At 47.5% G+C, this 14,894-nt stretch overlaps 1 protein-coding gene across 1 annotated transcript in view; it reads left to right on the top strand.

The window, feature by feature from the left end:
- RBM19 (RNA binding motif protein 19) overlaps positions 1-14,894 on the top strand; it is a 72,403-nt gene that overhangs the window by 18,579 nt on the left and 38,930 nt on the right. The window contains exons 20-21 of the mRNA XM_074887387.1: positions 402-457; positions 1,910-2,026. Of these exons, the coding sequence (XP_074743488.1) occupies positions 402-457; positions 1,910-2,026 (173 nt within the window). The remainder of the gene's footprint in view (positions 1-401; positions 458-1,909; positions 2,027-14,894) is intronic.

Genomic DNA, 14,894 nt, shown 5'->3' on the forward strand with positions numbered 1-14,894 from the left:
AGGCTTTCTTGCTGATGGCCAGTAAGACATCCTTGGCTCATTCCAGAACAAATAAGACAGTCCTTGCCTTGAAGAGTTTGCAGTCTAGAGGTAGAGGAAACCATAGCCCAAAGCAGTGAAGTGACTCGTCTTTGCCAGTTCAGTTGCAGAGCTGAGGCTGATGGACAGCTAGATCAGGGATGTTGGCTGCTGCTTCAGTCAGTCAAGCTGTCTCCAACCTCGTATCAGAAACCTTGCCTCGCATGGATGGTGTTCGACAGAGAAAAACGTTGGCAGGGAGAAGGGAAAGAGCAAGATGTGAAATGCTGTGCTTGTATCATGGAAGCTTGGAAGCTGTTGCGACTTTGATTTTGTTATTTAACTTCTTTTTTCTGTTGTTGTTTCTTTGTTTTAACTTCTAGGGCTGCTCTGTAGATGGCCATAAGCTGGAAGTGAAAATCTCAGAGAGAGCTGTCAGGTAAAGCTTATGTCTCACCTCTGTAACATGGTTACATTTAAGCTGCAGTAATGCTTGGTAGGTTCTTCACTTCTTACCTGGCATCTCTGCATCATAAGGGATGTGATCAGTCGTGCTCTGACTGTTGAACACATCAGTCTTTGTTGTGCTTTACTCAGTGTCACTTTAGTCAGTCTTACTTGAAAAGAAAAAAGAAATGATGAATAGTTCATGCAAAGATGTTCACTCACTAAATGATATATCTCCAGTTAAAATCCCTAAGCAGCATGCAGTAGTGGGACCCCAAAAATGAGCCCAAAGTGAGAACCAGGCACTTGAGTTTTCTTCCAAACTCAAGGAAGAGGCTTCTCTAAAACCTGTGCTTTGGTGACAGTTTGGTCAGCATTGCAAAATCAACTGATAGCCCACATTTCATGTTCTTGAAGACAGATATTTGCTGGGTAATGAAATCTTTTACCCTAGTTCATCAGGGAGAACAGGAGCTTAAGAATAATTTTCTGCTGCCGATTCTGATCAAATCAAGACAAATACAGGTTTCTTGCTTGAAGAAAAAACCTGGGATTTAACTTCTTTTGGGCAGTCAGGTGCAGAGGGGATGGTTACTTGTGGATGAATTTACTTGGAGTCTGAGTCTCACTTTTTAGGGTTTCCCTTTCAGTACAGAATCTTCTAGGTACAGAGTTGAAAATTAATCCAGATGTTTGAAGGTGAATGTTGGCACCTAAAAACTGTCCTTTAGACACTTTGGAAACCCTACTTGGAGGATGTATCTCCTAAATGTCAAAAGTTGCTTGAAAATTTGGTCCCTGGGGACCAGAAGCAATCTGACACTCCCTGTCTGCACTTTGTATTTCAATTCTTTAATAAACCACTTTCATCCATTTTGAATCTTAAAGTCCCTTCAGTAGGTATCCAGCCTACAATGCGGAATGCTTTGCTTTATGAAATAAGCTGCTGTGTTTTGTATTAGGTAAATTCTTAGCTTGCCCAAATGCAATATAATTCTGAAGTGAAAAAAAAAAAAATCTATTAACAAAATTTATTTGCTGTTTTCGAAGCCAGCAAGAAAAAGAATCAAAATTAGCTGACATTAAGCTATTTTTTTCTAATATGCCAAATAGTACGTTCTCCTGACGATTGAATGGAGAAGATTTGATGTCAAAACAAAAGTTAGTGGCAAATGTGAGTCCAGGTCTGCTGCCTAACCTCAACTGAGGTTGCAATTAGCAAGCTGGAAACTTTGATTTTCAGATTTAGGATTTAAATAACTTAAATTCATTCCTTCTCGGTGTACTGTATGACATTTCCACTGTCACCAGTAACATCCCAGCGAAGATGTTGAAGTGAGCGAGCTGGCTGTGTTTTCTGCATTCCTGATTTTGAAGGAGCCGGAGTGCGATGGGTGTTTTGCTGCACAGTGGTCCTTACCTGCCCTCTCTGTTGACTTCACAGGCCTGCTGTGAAACCATCCCGAAAGAAACAAACTGTCAAGAAGCAGAAGACTTCCAAGATCTTGGTCCGAAACATCCCGTTCCAGGCCACAATCAGGGAAATCAGGGAACTCTTCAGGTAGGAAAGCGCTTTCTGTCAGGTCTGTGGAGCGCTCCAGGCTGGAGCTGATAGGGTTTTCATACGGGATCTTGCTATCATACGATTTTTGTTTCCTCTGTGGAAGTAAACAAGCCTTTTACTGAATGTAAATACAAATGGCTTGTCAGGTTATACCATAGAAATTCTGCTGGTGAGACAGAGATCACATAAGCCAGCGTTTTGTCTGGAGCCGCTGTGAGCTGTCAGACCTGGTGGCCCATCACCCTGCAGCAGACATCTGCGGAGCTTGGAGATCTCTCCGCCTGTTGCATAAATGACATAGTCTTGGATATTTTTTTCCTCTTGCCTGAAAGGCGTGCAGCAGCTTTCCTGATGCTCAGCACACCTGGCTGGGGAGGAGCACCGAGAGCCGCTGCAGACAGCTGGTGTGAAAGGTTTTAGCTGGGGCTGGCTCCCTCCTCCATCTGTCTTGCCCGCGTGACAGTGTAGCTCCTTCCCATCATGGAGGGAGAGCTTGCATCTTGCTTTCCCTTCCACGAGTGTTTTGCTGTGTGCACCTCACTTAGTCGGTGGGGTGTTGCCCTGTAATGTCTGTAAGGATGTGGGACTGTGCTGCCTGTAATACCCTCTCTGGCAAGAAATACCTCGTCAGCCGTGAGACCTGCCTGGGATAGTGCTGAGCGTTGAATAGGGATTTTAGGATGCCAGCCCACAGTCTCCTGTGTGCTGGCTGATCTCTGTTTTCTTTGTGTCCTCTGCCTTTTGTACGGTGACTTGTCAAGCCTTGTGATGCATCCCAGAAAAGAGGTGAAACTTTGTAAAATACAGCATCTTTTCTGCTCCCAGGATGAGAAACTTTTGCTCATTGACCCAGACCATGGTCCCTGCTCTGCTGCTGGCTTGCAGAAGGTATTTGGGGCAATAGGTGTCCAGCTCTGCCCATCTGCAAAATAAGGGTGATAACTCCAATCTGCAGGGCACGGTGAAGTACTGTGTTAGGAGGTGGCTTTTCTGTGTGGGTCTGTCGAAGCAGAAGGCAGGTACTTTCATCTGGTCAGGGCTGTGGCATTTCTTTCCAAAGGGACTGAGTTGAGGAATCGCTTAACCCTTTGAAACCTCCCCAGACCTTACAGTGAAAACTGCCTTGCGAGGAGCTGCAGGGCAGTGATTTGTTCTTTGTGGAGGAAACTACACGTTTCCCTCTGTACAGTGAATTCTTCCTACTTTATTAGTGTGTGATGTTCTCCTGACTTGACCACAGGTAAGGACAGTGGTTCCTGTGTGGCTGGTAGGCTGTTCCCTTGCAAGCTGTAAGGTGGCGAGGAAAGCTGTATGTTGCAACACTGTTTTGGGGTGGGCTGTGGGGTTTTAACTGAAGGTAGGCTGTGACTTGGCTTTTGGACACATGTTGCTGGAAGGGTGAAGGTAGGTACAACATAAGGATCCCTCTAGAAGAGCAAAAGGTTTTTCTTCCCTGTGCTGTGCAGCTTGGATGCTTTCACCTCAGTGCTGCCCTGAGAGGCCCTACTGAAACAGGGCAAAAAAAATCTTGGACTTCCAAGTCACTGTGCTGAGTGTTCTTAGCATGTGGGGCACTGCTCCTTCAAAACCCAACGCTGTGTGGCTACAGACGTGACCTTTGTAAAGCTGGAGCAAACAAACCCAGGGAGATCTATTTGCCTTCTAGGGTCCTGGGTTAAGCTCAGGGAGCTGGGAGGCTTATGTATATCACAAGGATAGACAAGCGCAGCAGAGACTGGGGGGGGGTTTGGTATGTTTTTTTCCTCCTGTCTTGTCTAGCACCTTAGTGCTGCGGAGAGGAAGGCTAGAGCAGCGGTCTGATTAATATTGCAAGGAACATGCAGCTTCTAGCTGCGTGCGCTGTTGACAGCGCTCTTGGAGCGATGCGTGAACATCCGTTTCATTTACCTATGATATTCAGTGATGTGATTTTTTTTTTTTTTTTTTTTTTTTATCATCAAAACAAAAGCCAATGGCTTGGTGGGGGACCCACAATCCTCCCTCCACCCCTGCCATCCCTCCTTCCCTTCAGAGTGGCTAAAACCAGGCATGACGGAGCGCTACTAAACACTTCATCCTTCTAGATTGCTCTTTTTGTGGTTTTAAATCAGATGCCTTTGCTCTGGAGCTTTTAGCTCTTTCTGCATTTAGGAACCTGTCTTATTTGTATTTTGTTATTTATTTATTTGAAATCGGGAACAATCGCTGGGCAGTGGAGGCGGCACGGACGGCAGGGCTGCAGGGGGCACTCTTAGCCTGCCCAGGAAAGGCTGGCTGGGGACCACCGCGCCGGGGACCGCCAGCCTGGGGACAGCGAGGGACCGCCAGCCTGGGGACCAAAGGGCCAAGCCGCCGGGCAGTGCTGTGCAGAGCAGCCGCCCCGGGCCCACGGAGGTGGGAGGCTTTGCAGGGCGAGCGGCTCCTCTATTGTTTCACATGCTCAAAAGCCACTTTCCAGCCCTGCAGCTGATGATGTCTCCCAACCTGCTTCCTTCTGTGCTTGTTTTTTTTCTTTTCTCAATTGCCTGGGCAGGAGAAAAATTAATAAATAAATATACATACACACACTGTGTGTATATATATATATATATATATAAAAAAGTATGTGTATATATTACCCCAGACAAATACATACGTTATCCAAATACATACATTATCCAAATACATATTTCCAAATATTTATATATTACCCCAAACAAATATTTCCATGTTTTGAGCTTTGTTGAGGAGCTGTCTCTTCCTTTTTAAAATGGATTATGCAGTAGGTGTTAATGACACTGGAACAGCAAAACAAGGGAGTTGGGTGTTTTGAATAGCGAATTTTGAAAGCTGTTGTGGCCGTGCTGCTCAGCACTGGCAGTTCAGGAAATCCTGCCCTGGTTGTCTTTATGCTTTTTAATGTCATTCTTTATGGATCCATCTCTTAAGTGCTTAGGCTTGCCCTGCACCATCGTTCCTGTTCTCCCAGCAGCCGAAGGCAGACCGTGGCTGCCCTCCCTTGCTTTTGCCCTTCCCCAGCCGCTTCAAGCGATCCGTGCAAACCACGGGGAAGGGCTCTGCGCCGTCCTCCGGGCTGGACCTCGTTGTGGTTTGGAAGTGGTTGGTGACATGCGTGCTTCCCCTCGCGTGACCGCGCGTGTCCTCTGCAGCACAAGCACCAGCAGGTTTGGGGAGCCACCTTCCCCAGGAGTTTCTTCCTGCCCGTCCCCAGTGGCGAGGTGGATCCCTGGGAGGAAGGAGGCCAGGCAGTCCCTTGGGAAAGGTCTGTGAGTGAGTGTAAAATTCAAATAGATTTCTTCCCCAAGCTCATAGTTTGCAGGAGATTCAAAGCAAATGTGTTTACTTTAATTTTGGAGTTGAGGGATGTTGAGTTCTAATTCTCAGGCTGGGGAAAGGTGGTGCTTAATTTTCTCTGTACAGGAGTCATGAATGCTCTGGTTAACAGCTGAAGTCTTCCACCTGCAAAATAAATGTCGTGTTGCAGGGCTCCATGAGCCTTAGGTGTTGCCCGCCTTCCACAGCAGACCCGATGTCTTCGCTGGGGTGTGCAGCACTGGTTCAGAGCGTGTCCTGCCGTCTTCTGCTGGAGGTGTTGGCCTCCCTCGCACTGTCAAGGGATTTTTTTTTTTTTTTTGAGACCCAATAGGTGTTATTTTCTTCAGAGGGAGAAATGCTTTTCAATTATAGGGGCTGCTTTTGGGCTAGGTGTGAAGATTTAGCTTTTGTAGGTGTGGGGTTTTTTTCCCCCATTTTTGTTCTTTATTAGATTCTACTCTTATCTTTCCTACCTGGAAAAATAACAAAAGACAAATGGTCCTTAGTTCTTTCCAAAGAGCCATAGTTAGGGGAGGAGAGACAAAGGGATTGATATCCCATGAAGGCTGCTAATTTTTGCTACCAAATTGGGGGGCTTTTATGGCAAGACTTTTTTTCAAAAGGAACTCTAGATGTGGTAAGCTGAATTGGAGATCTGTGAAAGGCCACATTTTCACAGATTGGAGCTCTGGCAATTTCTGAAAATTAGGCTCCTTTAAAATCTATCACATTAGATCCATGCAGCCTTCCTTGGAAGTGCCAATTAACTATTTGTTTCATAGCATTCTCTTCCATCCTCCTTCCACAACTTTCATGAATATTAAAAATAAGGCTCTTCTGCAGTTGGCATATAATGTTTTAAGGAGGTGTTTTATTTTCCCCAAAGGAGGAATGATTAGAAAAATACTTCTTAAAAGATTTCTACTTAATCAAATGCAACCTGAGGAATAGATACTGTTGAGAGTCTGCCTAGAGTTTGACATAACTGATGCTTGTACCACTGAAGGATGCAGTTATCAGCGTTGCATCTCAAGTAGCATGTTTTGGGGCTTGCGTTGTTTCCTCTGCTTTGCAAAATATATCTGAGAACTTATCCTTGGGTCCGTATCTATAAATTCGCCTAAAATTGCAATGACTGTCACTTCCAGCCCTCCCCCACCAATTAGTTGGGGTAGATGCCAACCCTCAAAATTCAGAGTGAGACCAGGTGCCAGCGCTGTGAGTGTGGAAGGTGTTTTATTGTCTGGCTATCTCTTGCCTTTCACCTGTAGGAACTGCAGTCAAACACATTGCGTAAAGCTGTTAAATCACAAAATTATTATCAGTTGAGAGACTGGACTTTAGTTTTACTAAAGAAGCAGCTAGCAGAAAAAGCAATTGAAAGGTATGCAAGAGCACAGAACAGGTTATCGAGTGCATTTATCTCCGTATTCTGACTTTCCTATAAAGAAAGTAACGCTGCTTCTTGTGAAGACCTTTGGGGGTGGGTGTCTCTTTCAATTTTAACTCCTTTGCTGACTATTTTCTCTGTCTTGACAAAGACATGGCATTTATTGCATCTGGCAAAACAAGTGCCTGGGACTGATTAGGAGAAAACAGATCTATTCCCTGTGATAGAGGGTAAAAGTGAAGAAAGCCAGTGGGACAAGACTTTGGAGTCATGTCTCTTCTAGAAAAAGAAAAATCTCTGAAGAAAGGTAGGGTGGATAAACTGGCAGAGATATTTTTTTTTTAAAGGCAGTCTTTATGAAGTTAATTTTATAAGATGATGCCTTTCACTTCTTCTGACCTATTATAATAAAGTGTAGTTACCAGAATGGGCTTTTCATTTCCCATTATAAAGGACACGGTGGTATAATGAATCCGTCTGCCAGACATGCTTGCTGTTCACACCTTTCTCCCAGTAATGGAGCCTACATGACTGAAGACAATTTCTCCTTCCCGGAGTAACGTTGCCCTGTTGAAGCTGTGGAAATCTTTGCTACTGAAAGGCAGAGGAGGAAAAAAATTAGTCCCTTCACAAACATGTGAGTTTGTTAAGCAAGTGCTAGGCAGTATTAATTAGAATATTCAGTACAAACAGCCCTAGGATGCACAGTGCTGCAGGCATCGCTTGTTGAACAGTCTAATGTCAGATTACTCTCCAAGTGATGCTTTTGCTTTTAAAACCCTAGATGTTGTGCTAGAAATGTTTCAAAATCCATAGCTGCTTCCTCTTAGCTGCTTAAAGCTTTTTGGTCTGTACTGTCTCCCTGCAGTTAGGTGTCCCATGAATGTGGGGGGAGCTGCAGAAGTCACAGTGAGCACCTCTTTGTGCTGTAAGGGTCTGCTGGGGATAGGGCAGGAGCTGCACAGCAGCAGCAGGGGGAGATGAAGCTGGTGGGTGGGATGTTGGGGAGAAGCCCCAGGAGCTGCTGAGACGGTACTGGACGTCTGGTCTGGTCTGGTCTGGAGACGGTGGGATGGGCTCAGTGATTTCCTGGTCTGCCATCCTACCACATCAGCACATCTGTCCTAGGTCAGATGTCTCCTTCTGGCTGAATCACTTGCTTAGCTGGGAGCGATGGCTTCCAGTGTGTCCTGCACCCTCCCTTGAAAAGCCAAAGTGCAGATCTTTCTCCACTGGTCAACAGCTGGAGACATCCCCCAGCACTCTACAGAGTCTAGGTAAGGGTGTGTGTGTTGCAAACACGACTGTGATTCACAGGACTATAAAACTTCCTATTTATTATGCTCTTAGCCCTTTACAACCAAAACAAAATTAAATTGACATAGATAAAATATTGAGAATATTATTTGAGGGGCAGGAGGAGACAGGGCAGAGTTGCTGGATGCACAGGCATTGAGCACGCTGGGCTATCGTGCTGATGGAAGGATGTGGAGCAGATCATCACCCCTTCCTTGGGGTAGAAAGCACTGCTGGGTTCATGCCCTGTTCATCTGGGTTATATCCACAAACAAATGAAGCTGCATTTTTGAGTCATTTTATCATGATGGTCCAACTGTCAGTCTACAGCTAGATCCAGTCTGAAGGACGCAGAGAAGGGGGTAGCTGTTTAGGTGATGAGCAGAGCCTTTCAGCTAAGCACCCCTTGTCCTACCTGTGGGTAGTTAGTGGTTTAAAGCTAATAGTTTCAGCTCCCTTCTTGGTGAATACAGAGATGTTCCCCAGAGCAGCGTATCACCCCTTGTCCCCAGGAGGCTACTTGTGCTGAGGGAAGAGCCTCTTGATCTTCCACAGTCTGGTGTCTGTGGCCCAGCAGACTCCCTTGTTGCTTGGTGTGGAGTCAGATGAACAAAATCCTGTACTGGAGCAATCTGCAGATAAGAGGAGAAAGGCTGGCCCAGTCTGCATACTTTGCTCAATTCTTTGCTTGTGTTACTCAGGCTGGTATTGATAGCTCACTTAACGACCTTTGTGGATTGGGGCTTAGGTGCTTCGGAGAACAGACAACTCCTGAGAAGGACTGGTAGGATAAGTGTATTAAAACAAATGCTCAGATGCTTTGGTAGCAGGGCTATGCCTTGCCAGAAAGTGTATTTGCAGAACTGAGCTGCCAGCTCCTCTGCAACACTCACACCTTTGCTTGTCTCAGGGTACCGTGCTTGCAAGCCTGTGCACAAAGAGATGCCCAAAAATGAGTTTTGTACAAGCAGAAAGACCCCAGAGAAACAGCTAGCATCGGTGGGTACACCCAGCTGTCGGGTCAGTGTTGGATCCCAGCTGTCGGGTCAGTGTTGGATCCCAGCTGTCGGGTCAGTGTTGGATCCCAGCTGTCGGGTCAGTGTTGGATCCCAGCTTTCTGGCTTCCCCATGAATTGGGATGTTGGTGCCAGCACGTGGAAGGACTGTGGAATGTGTATCTTGCTGAGAGGCACGTGTTCAGGTGGAAACCTGTCAAAAACAGTTTTAGGAGCAAGAACTGGAACATGTCTCACTGCACATTTGAGCACTGACAGTAGTAATGATGCCTCTGAGTTTGGTTTGGTGTTGAGTGGGATCACCGTATCATAACAAGTGATAGGACAAGAGGGAATGGCCTCAAGTTGTGCCAGGGAAGGTTTAGACTGGCTCTTAGGAAGTATTTCTTTGCAGAAGGGGTTGTTGGGCGTTGGAATGGGCTGCCCAGGGCAGGGGGGGAGTCCCCATCCCTGGAGGGGTTGAAGAGTCGGGTTGACCCAGCGCTGAGGGATGTGGTGGAGTTGAGAACGGTCAGTGTGAGGTTCATGGTTGGACTGGATGATCTTCAAGGTCTTTTCCAACCTAGATGATTCTGTGATTCTGTGTTCTCTAGGAAACAAATGAGTGGTTTAAAAAGTGACCCATCCTTCTTGGAGATCTCCAAAGCCACCCCCAGGCTCCCGCTCCAGGCCATTGAGTGCCCTGAGGTTTCAGGCACTCGATGGTGTGAATGTGCTCTGGTGTCTTCAGCGTATGGGTGGCTTCCCATGCCAATGGTACTTTTACCCTGTTTTGGACTATCCCTAGGGATAATAATGCCTGGTTCCCATTTTTAAAAGTGGTTTCCCAAAACCATGGTGCACACCCATGCCTGTAGCACTGCAGGGCTGCATGCAGGTGAGCTGGTTCAAGGCCACGTCCTCAGGAGATGTAAATGCAAGCGGCTTCCAGTGATGCCAGCAGATGATGTGGCGCTTTGCGTTAATGCTGGATTTCAGCTCTCTAATTAGAATGCAAAGTCTGTGTGTTGGGCTGCTGAGCGTCTGAGGAGGAGCGTGTCTGGCATGGGGGGCTGCAGGATGCTGCTCTGGATTGAAGCTTTCCACCCTGATGCAGCTCTGCCCCTCTCACCCACCAGCTGCACAGGCCCTGTCTGCCCACATAATTTGAAGGCACTTGCAAAAAATGCATCTTTTGGATGTGTTTTTTCTTTGATGTGGTTAGGAAGCTGCTTGGTTGATTACTCCCTTCTTCCTGGCTGAGGAGCTCTGCCCCACTGGTAGCTTTTAGTGTTTTTTTTCATTTGCAAGGGGAAGATGGTGTTTCTTCACTGTTACATTCTTCCCTGCCCTCCAGTATGCCTGGCAGTATCTCTTCCCTGCAGCAGACTCGGGGCTGGTGTTTGCAACAGGTCCTGGCTGCAGAGCTGTTGTGTTGGGCTCCTGTGATCCCACCGCATAACTGGCTCTCCTCCCATCCCTGGTCCCTGTTATCACCCCATTTTCCCCCTTTGCTGGGGGCTGTTGGCAGATTTAAGTCTTGCCCCTTAGGCTGGACCACCCCATGCCATCCATTCTTCTGACCTCTTTGAATTGTGTGGGGCCTTGTTCTCCTGCACAGCCTAGCCCAGGTGCATCCTTACAGCCTGGTTTAGCACAGGGGATTTACTAATCCTTGTGTGCTCCTGTGTCCAAACTGTGGGTGGCCGGGAGCGGCGCACAGGGAAATGCAGGGTGTGGGTGCTTTTCTGGGCAGAAACTTGCTGGTCTGTGCACCAGCCTCATGAGCTGAGAGCTTTGGTTGAGAACACGGGGATCTGCTGGGCTGGTTTATTTCTCTTACTATCTCAAAAAGCATAAGTTAAACTTTTTTTTTTTTGGGTCCTTCTTCAAGCATTTTCCTTATGTGCTGGAAACCCAAACACAGCAACATTGGGTTGATATTCAGAGACCAGAAATGTAACTGGCCATTTTAATTTGACTGTCCAAAATGAGCCATGGGGTGGGGGAAGAGTGAAATAGGTTTTCAGCGCTGTTTTTCAGTTTGAATCATAAAGGTGTTTAACATAGATAAGGAAATGTTTAACTCTGTGTTATCTTGGCAAGGTTGCTTTAAAAGGTGGCTCTTCCCAAGAGCAGAAGGAAGATTTTTTCAGCACATCTCTTTCCCTGTCTTGAATATTCATTGCAATACTTGATTTTTATATTTTTTTCCCCTCTTCTGCACTCCACGTACTCCATACCCACAGGTCCCCTTTTCTGCTCGCCCAGAAGCTCTGCTGAGGAGTTCTTGGCTGCCTGCTTTTGCGCAGTCCAGTTGTCCAATGCAAATGAAGGGAGTTTCTAGGCTGCTTCCTTCTGACTCCTGCTGAAGCATCTCTCACCAGGGCACCAAGCCGAACCTCCCAATGGAACTTAATTAGTTTTATGCACAGACTCTGTTGCTCATCAACGCAGAGGGGCTCGAGGAGATGGAGAGAGATGGGGAAGGGGCTGCTTTTGAAATGTCTTATTCAAATGTAACTCCGGGATTTTGCTTTGGGGCTTTTGCCATTTTTCTGTGCTGAGTGGGACCTGCACACGTGCGCGCGTACATGTGGGCTTTTTCTCCTCAATAGGAAGCAAAAACCAGTAGGAGCTGCTGTCTCCTGTACATAACCCACTCAGTGCTATTAGTCTTATATGGTCTCCTTTTGTCTGAATTGTTAAGAGTATGGGTGTGTCTACATATAAAAGAAGGAAAAAGGTATTATTTTTTTGCCTTATGTTGTAGCCAGTTCTTGCTCATTTTCAAAATTGTCCCTTGGCCACTGAGGCTACTTTGGGGGCTGGCAGCTGGGGGGTTACAGAATCCACAATGTTGAAATGACACTGGACTAACTTTTGAGCTTGTGTCTTAGTCTTTAAGTCAAGGAGCAATCAAGATGATTATTTTCTTGATCTTAAAAATTCTTCTCTCTGTGGCAGTCCTTAACTAGAGTTCTTGCACGGTGACATTGACCCATCCACCTTCCTCTTTCGCTAGCGTATACATGTGGGTATTTTTCAGTCTCGCTTCATGAGAAGGTCCTGAACAAGCCTCTAATGAATCACAGTTTTCTCCTCAGGATGACATTGTGTCCTTTATTTCCATCTCTGTTTGCATTATTATTTTTTTAACCTCAAGCCTGCTACAGCATTTCTACCTCATCCAATCCATTTTAAGCCTTGGGATATGGTTACAATTAAGGACCTTTCGTTTCACAGCCTCCGGGGCAGAACCCCTGCCAAAGGCATTTGAACCGTGTTGGCTTCTGCAGCTGGTGGCACCGTGAGCGTTTCTGTCTGTGCTGCTGCCCGTGCGTTGCTTTTCCTGAAGAAACAAAACTAAGGCGGATTGGGCTGACCATCTGTCTTCTCACCTCCCTTTCCTCGTCCCCCAGCAGTATCCTGACCACTTCCAGGCATCTGGCAGAGGAGAGGAGATCTTTACTTAATTGCACCAAGTTCTCAAATTTTTGGAGGAAGCTCCCAAGGCTTCTTTTCCCAGGAAGGTGGTGTTATGGGATTGACTCTTATTAGAGGTCTGTGAGTTCACATAAGCTGCCCTTGAAGACAGGACATTTTTTCTGACCAAGTTCTCATTAGATACCAGGGAAACTGACCCTGGGAAAGCCATTTCCTTTGTTCTGCTTCTCACAGACCCACTTGTTAGTGGGGGGGCTTCCCATTGGTGGTCTGTGCACATCAGACTGTCCCCCTCATGGGTGGCCTTGTGGGACTCGTCTGAGGGCGTTTCAAGGACAGGCTTGGTCCCCCTTCAGCCCCCCCCTTTTTTTTTTTTTGACATCTCCTTGTGGAGTCTTGCTTGGAAAGGGAGCAATGATACTTTTCCAAGCCCAGGAGTGCTGATCTCAGCACCTCAGTGGGCTGGACCTGACTGCCAGCAGCACTGTTGGGATTTGTGACAGAACCTGCCCTGCAAATCCAGTTGCCAGGTGGGCAGCGTGACCCCTCTTTGGTTCTCTTTAAGCCACGTCTTCCCACCCTTTGATCCCGCTGCTGTACTAGCAGCCGAAGGGTTAAAAGAGTTCGGGGCGCGAGGGGGTGGAGACGAGGTATTTCAGATGCTCATTACTCACTGCCAACTTCCCCCAAAATCATATTAATTTCACGCTGTCACGCAGGACTGCGCTGTCTCTCTCGTCAGCATCCAGGAGGGTGACGGGGATGGGGGGAGCGCGGGTCCCTCCTCCGCACCACGGCTTCGATTTGGAAAGCTCATTGGTGGCCTCTTGCCTTGCTGCGGTACCGACCCGGCGGGACTGGGCTGGGGCTGCTCACCTTGCAGGGGGATCTGGGGAACGGGGGGTGCTTTGCCATGCGCTGGCTCCCGATGATCATTTTCCACCCCGCTGCTTGTGCAAAAACCCCATGAAATTAGGTCTGCTGCAGCGGGGAAGTCTCCAGGAGGGAAGGAGGGAGGGAGGGGAGCTGCCACCCTGCCCTGCCCTACCTGTGGGCAGCGAGGATGCTGCTTAAAAGTTGGTCTTTAACCAGTTGCCTCCCTTTCCTTTTTTAAATGCAAGTGAGTGCAGCCTGGCTCTGACTGCAGAGATTGCTTCCCCAGCTGCCATTGCCTCCCCTCTCGTTTCTCCCCCTTTTTGGCTGTTTGCTCACTGCGTCTGCCAGAGCTGTCACCTCTGCAGGGACTTCTCACTGTCACACGAGGTAGGGCTGGGACTCTGACAGCTCCCACGCAGGCTCAGCACTCCCGAGCCTGTCCCACCCAGCAGCTCGCTCCCCCCGTAAGGCTCTCTGGCAGCAGGGTTTCTGCTCTGTCCCCAGCAATTTTTGTTATTCTTATCCCTAGAAGGTGTCTCAGCCTTTTACCACATGTGCTTTTGTTTGGGGTTTTTTTTGTGGGTTGGGGCTGAAAGAATCATCTTTTCCCCTTTTCTCTCATTGCATACCCTATGGCTCTACTTCTTGGCAAAATGCAGCAGCAGCACCTCTGGTCTCCCTGTGTTTGCAGAGCCGAGAAGAAAACGGCACGTTACAAGGCACACAGAGTGCTCTCCCCACAGCAGAGAGCTGATGGCATGTGCTATTTGAGACTAAAAAGCTTTGCAGTAACCTTGGGAGGGGAGTTACCTGTCTGTGTGGAAAGCAGGGACCCGTGGCTCCCAAGGGACCTGTGGCTCTCATGCCTACAGAGCCCTGGACCCTTGGGAGTGGAGAATGAGAGCGGCAAATCCTGTGCCAGGAGCAGCACCAGCCTCTGGTACTCCCAGCTGAGTGCTGGGTGTTATCAGTACTTTCTAATGCTTATGAAACATTAGAGAATCTATGAATCCAGGCATTACTCCATTTCTTAAATCAACTCTGCTTGTGCTTTTTTGACTCTGATTCCTTTCTGAGGTCCCTTTTTCCTCAAAAAGACCATCCTCTGATGCGTGAACCAAAAGCAGGCTCATCCTACGTAGACACATCCCTTGGGAACATTGGCATCTCCACGCTGCAGTTCCCCCACCTTTGTATTGACCTTACGAGCAGCAAGTGCTGGCAGGAAAGCTCTTTGAACCTCCTTTTGCACCGCAACTAGCTGCTGGCTGTCATCTGGCACATTGCATGTGGCCAGCCCGCGGTGATGCTTCTTAGCATCAGCTTTTACTCTTTCCCGTGTAGGGAATCTTCCACTTGAAGCAGAGATGTTGCTTCTGGGAGGTACGTGGGAAGTTGTGGCCGTTCAGAGGCAGACAGGTGCTCGTGGGAGGTGGTTTCCTGAGCCCTGTTGCTTGATATCAGTGCAAGAATCAGAGGAAAGCTTGTAACTTGGCAAGTGCCTCTATTCAAGCAAAGCATCTCTTCTTAGGGAGTCGTTACCTGT

Source organism: Strix uralensis, chromosome 17, assembly GCF_047716275.1.
Source record: "Strix uralensis isolate ZFMK-TIS-50842 chromosome 17, bStrUra1, whole genome shotgun sequence".
In the NCBI taxonomy this organism is placed as follows: domain Eukaryota; kingdom Metazoa; phylum Chordata; class Aves; order Strigiformes; family Strigidae; genus Strix; species Strix uralensis.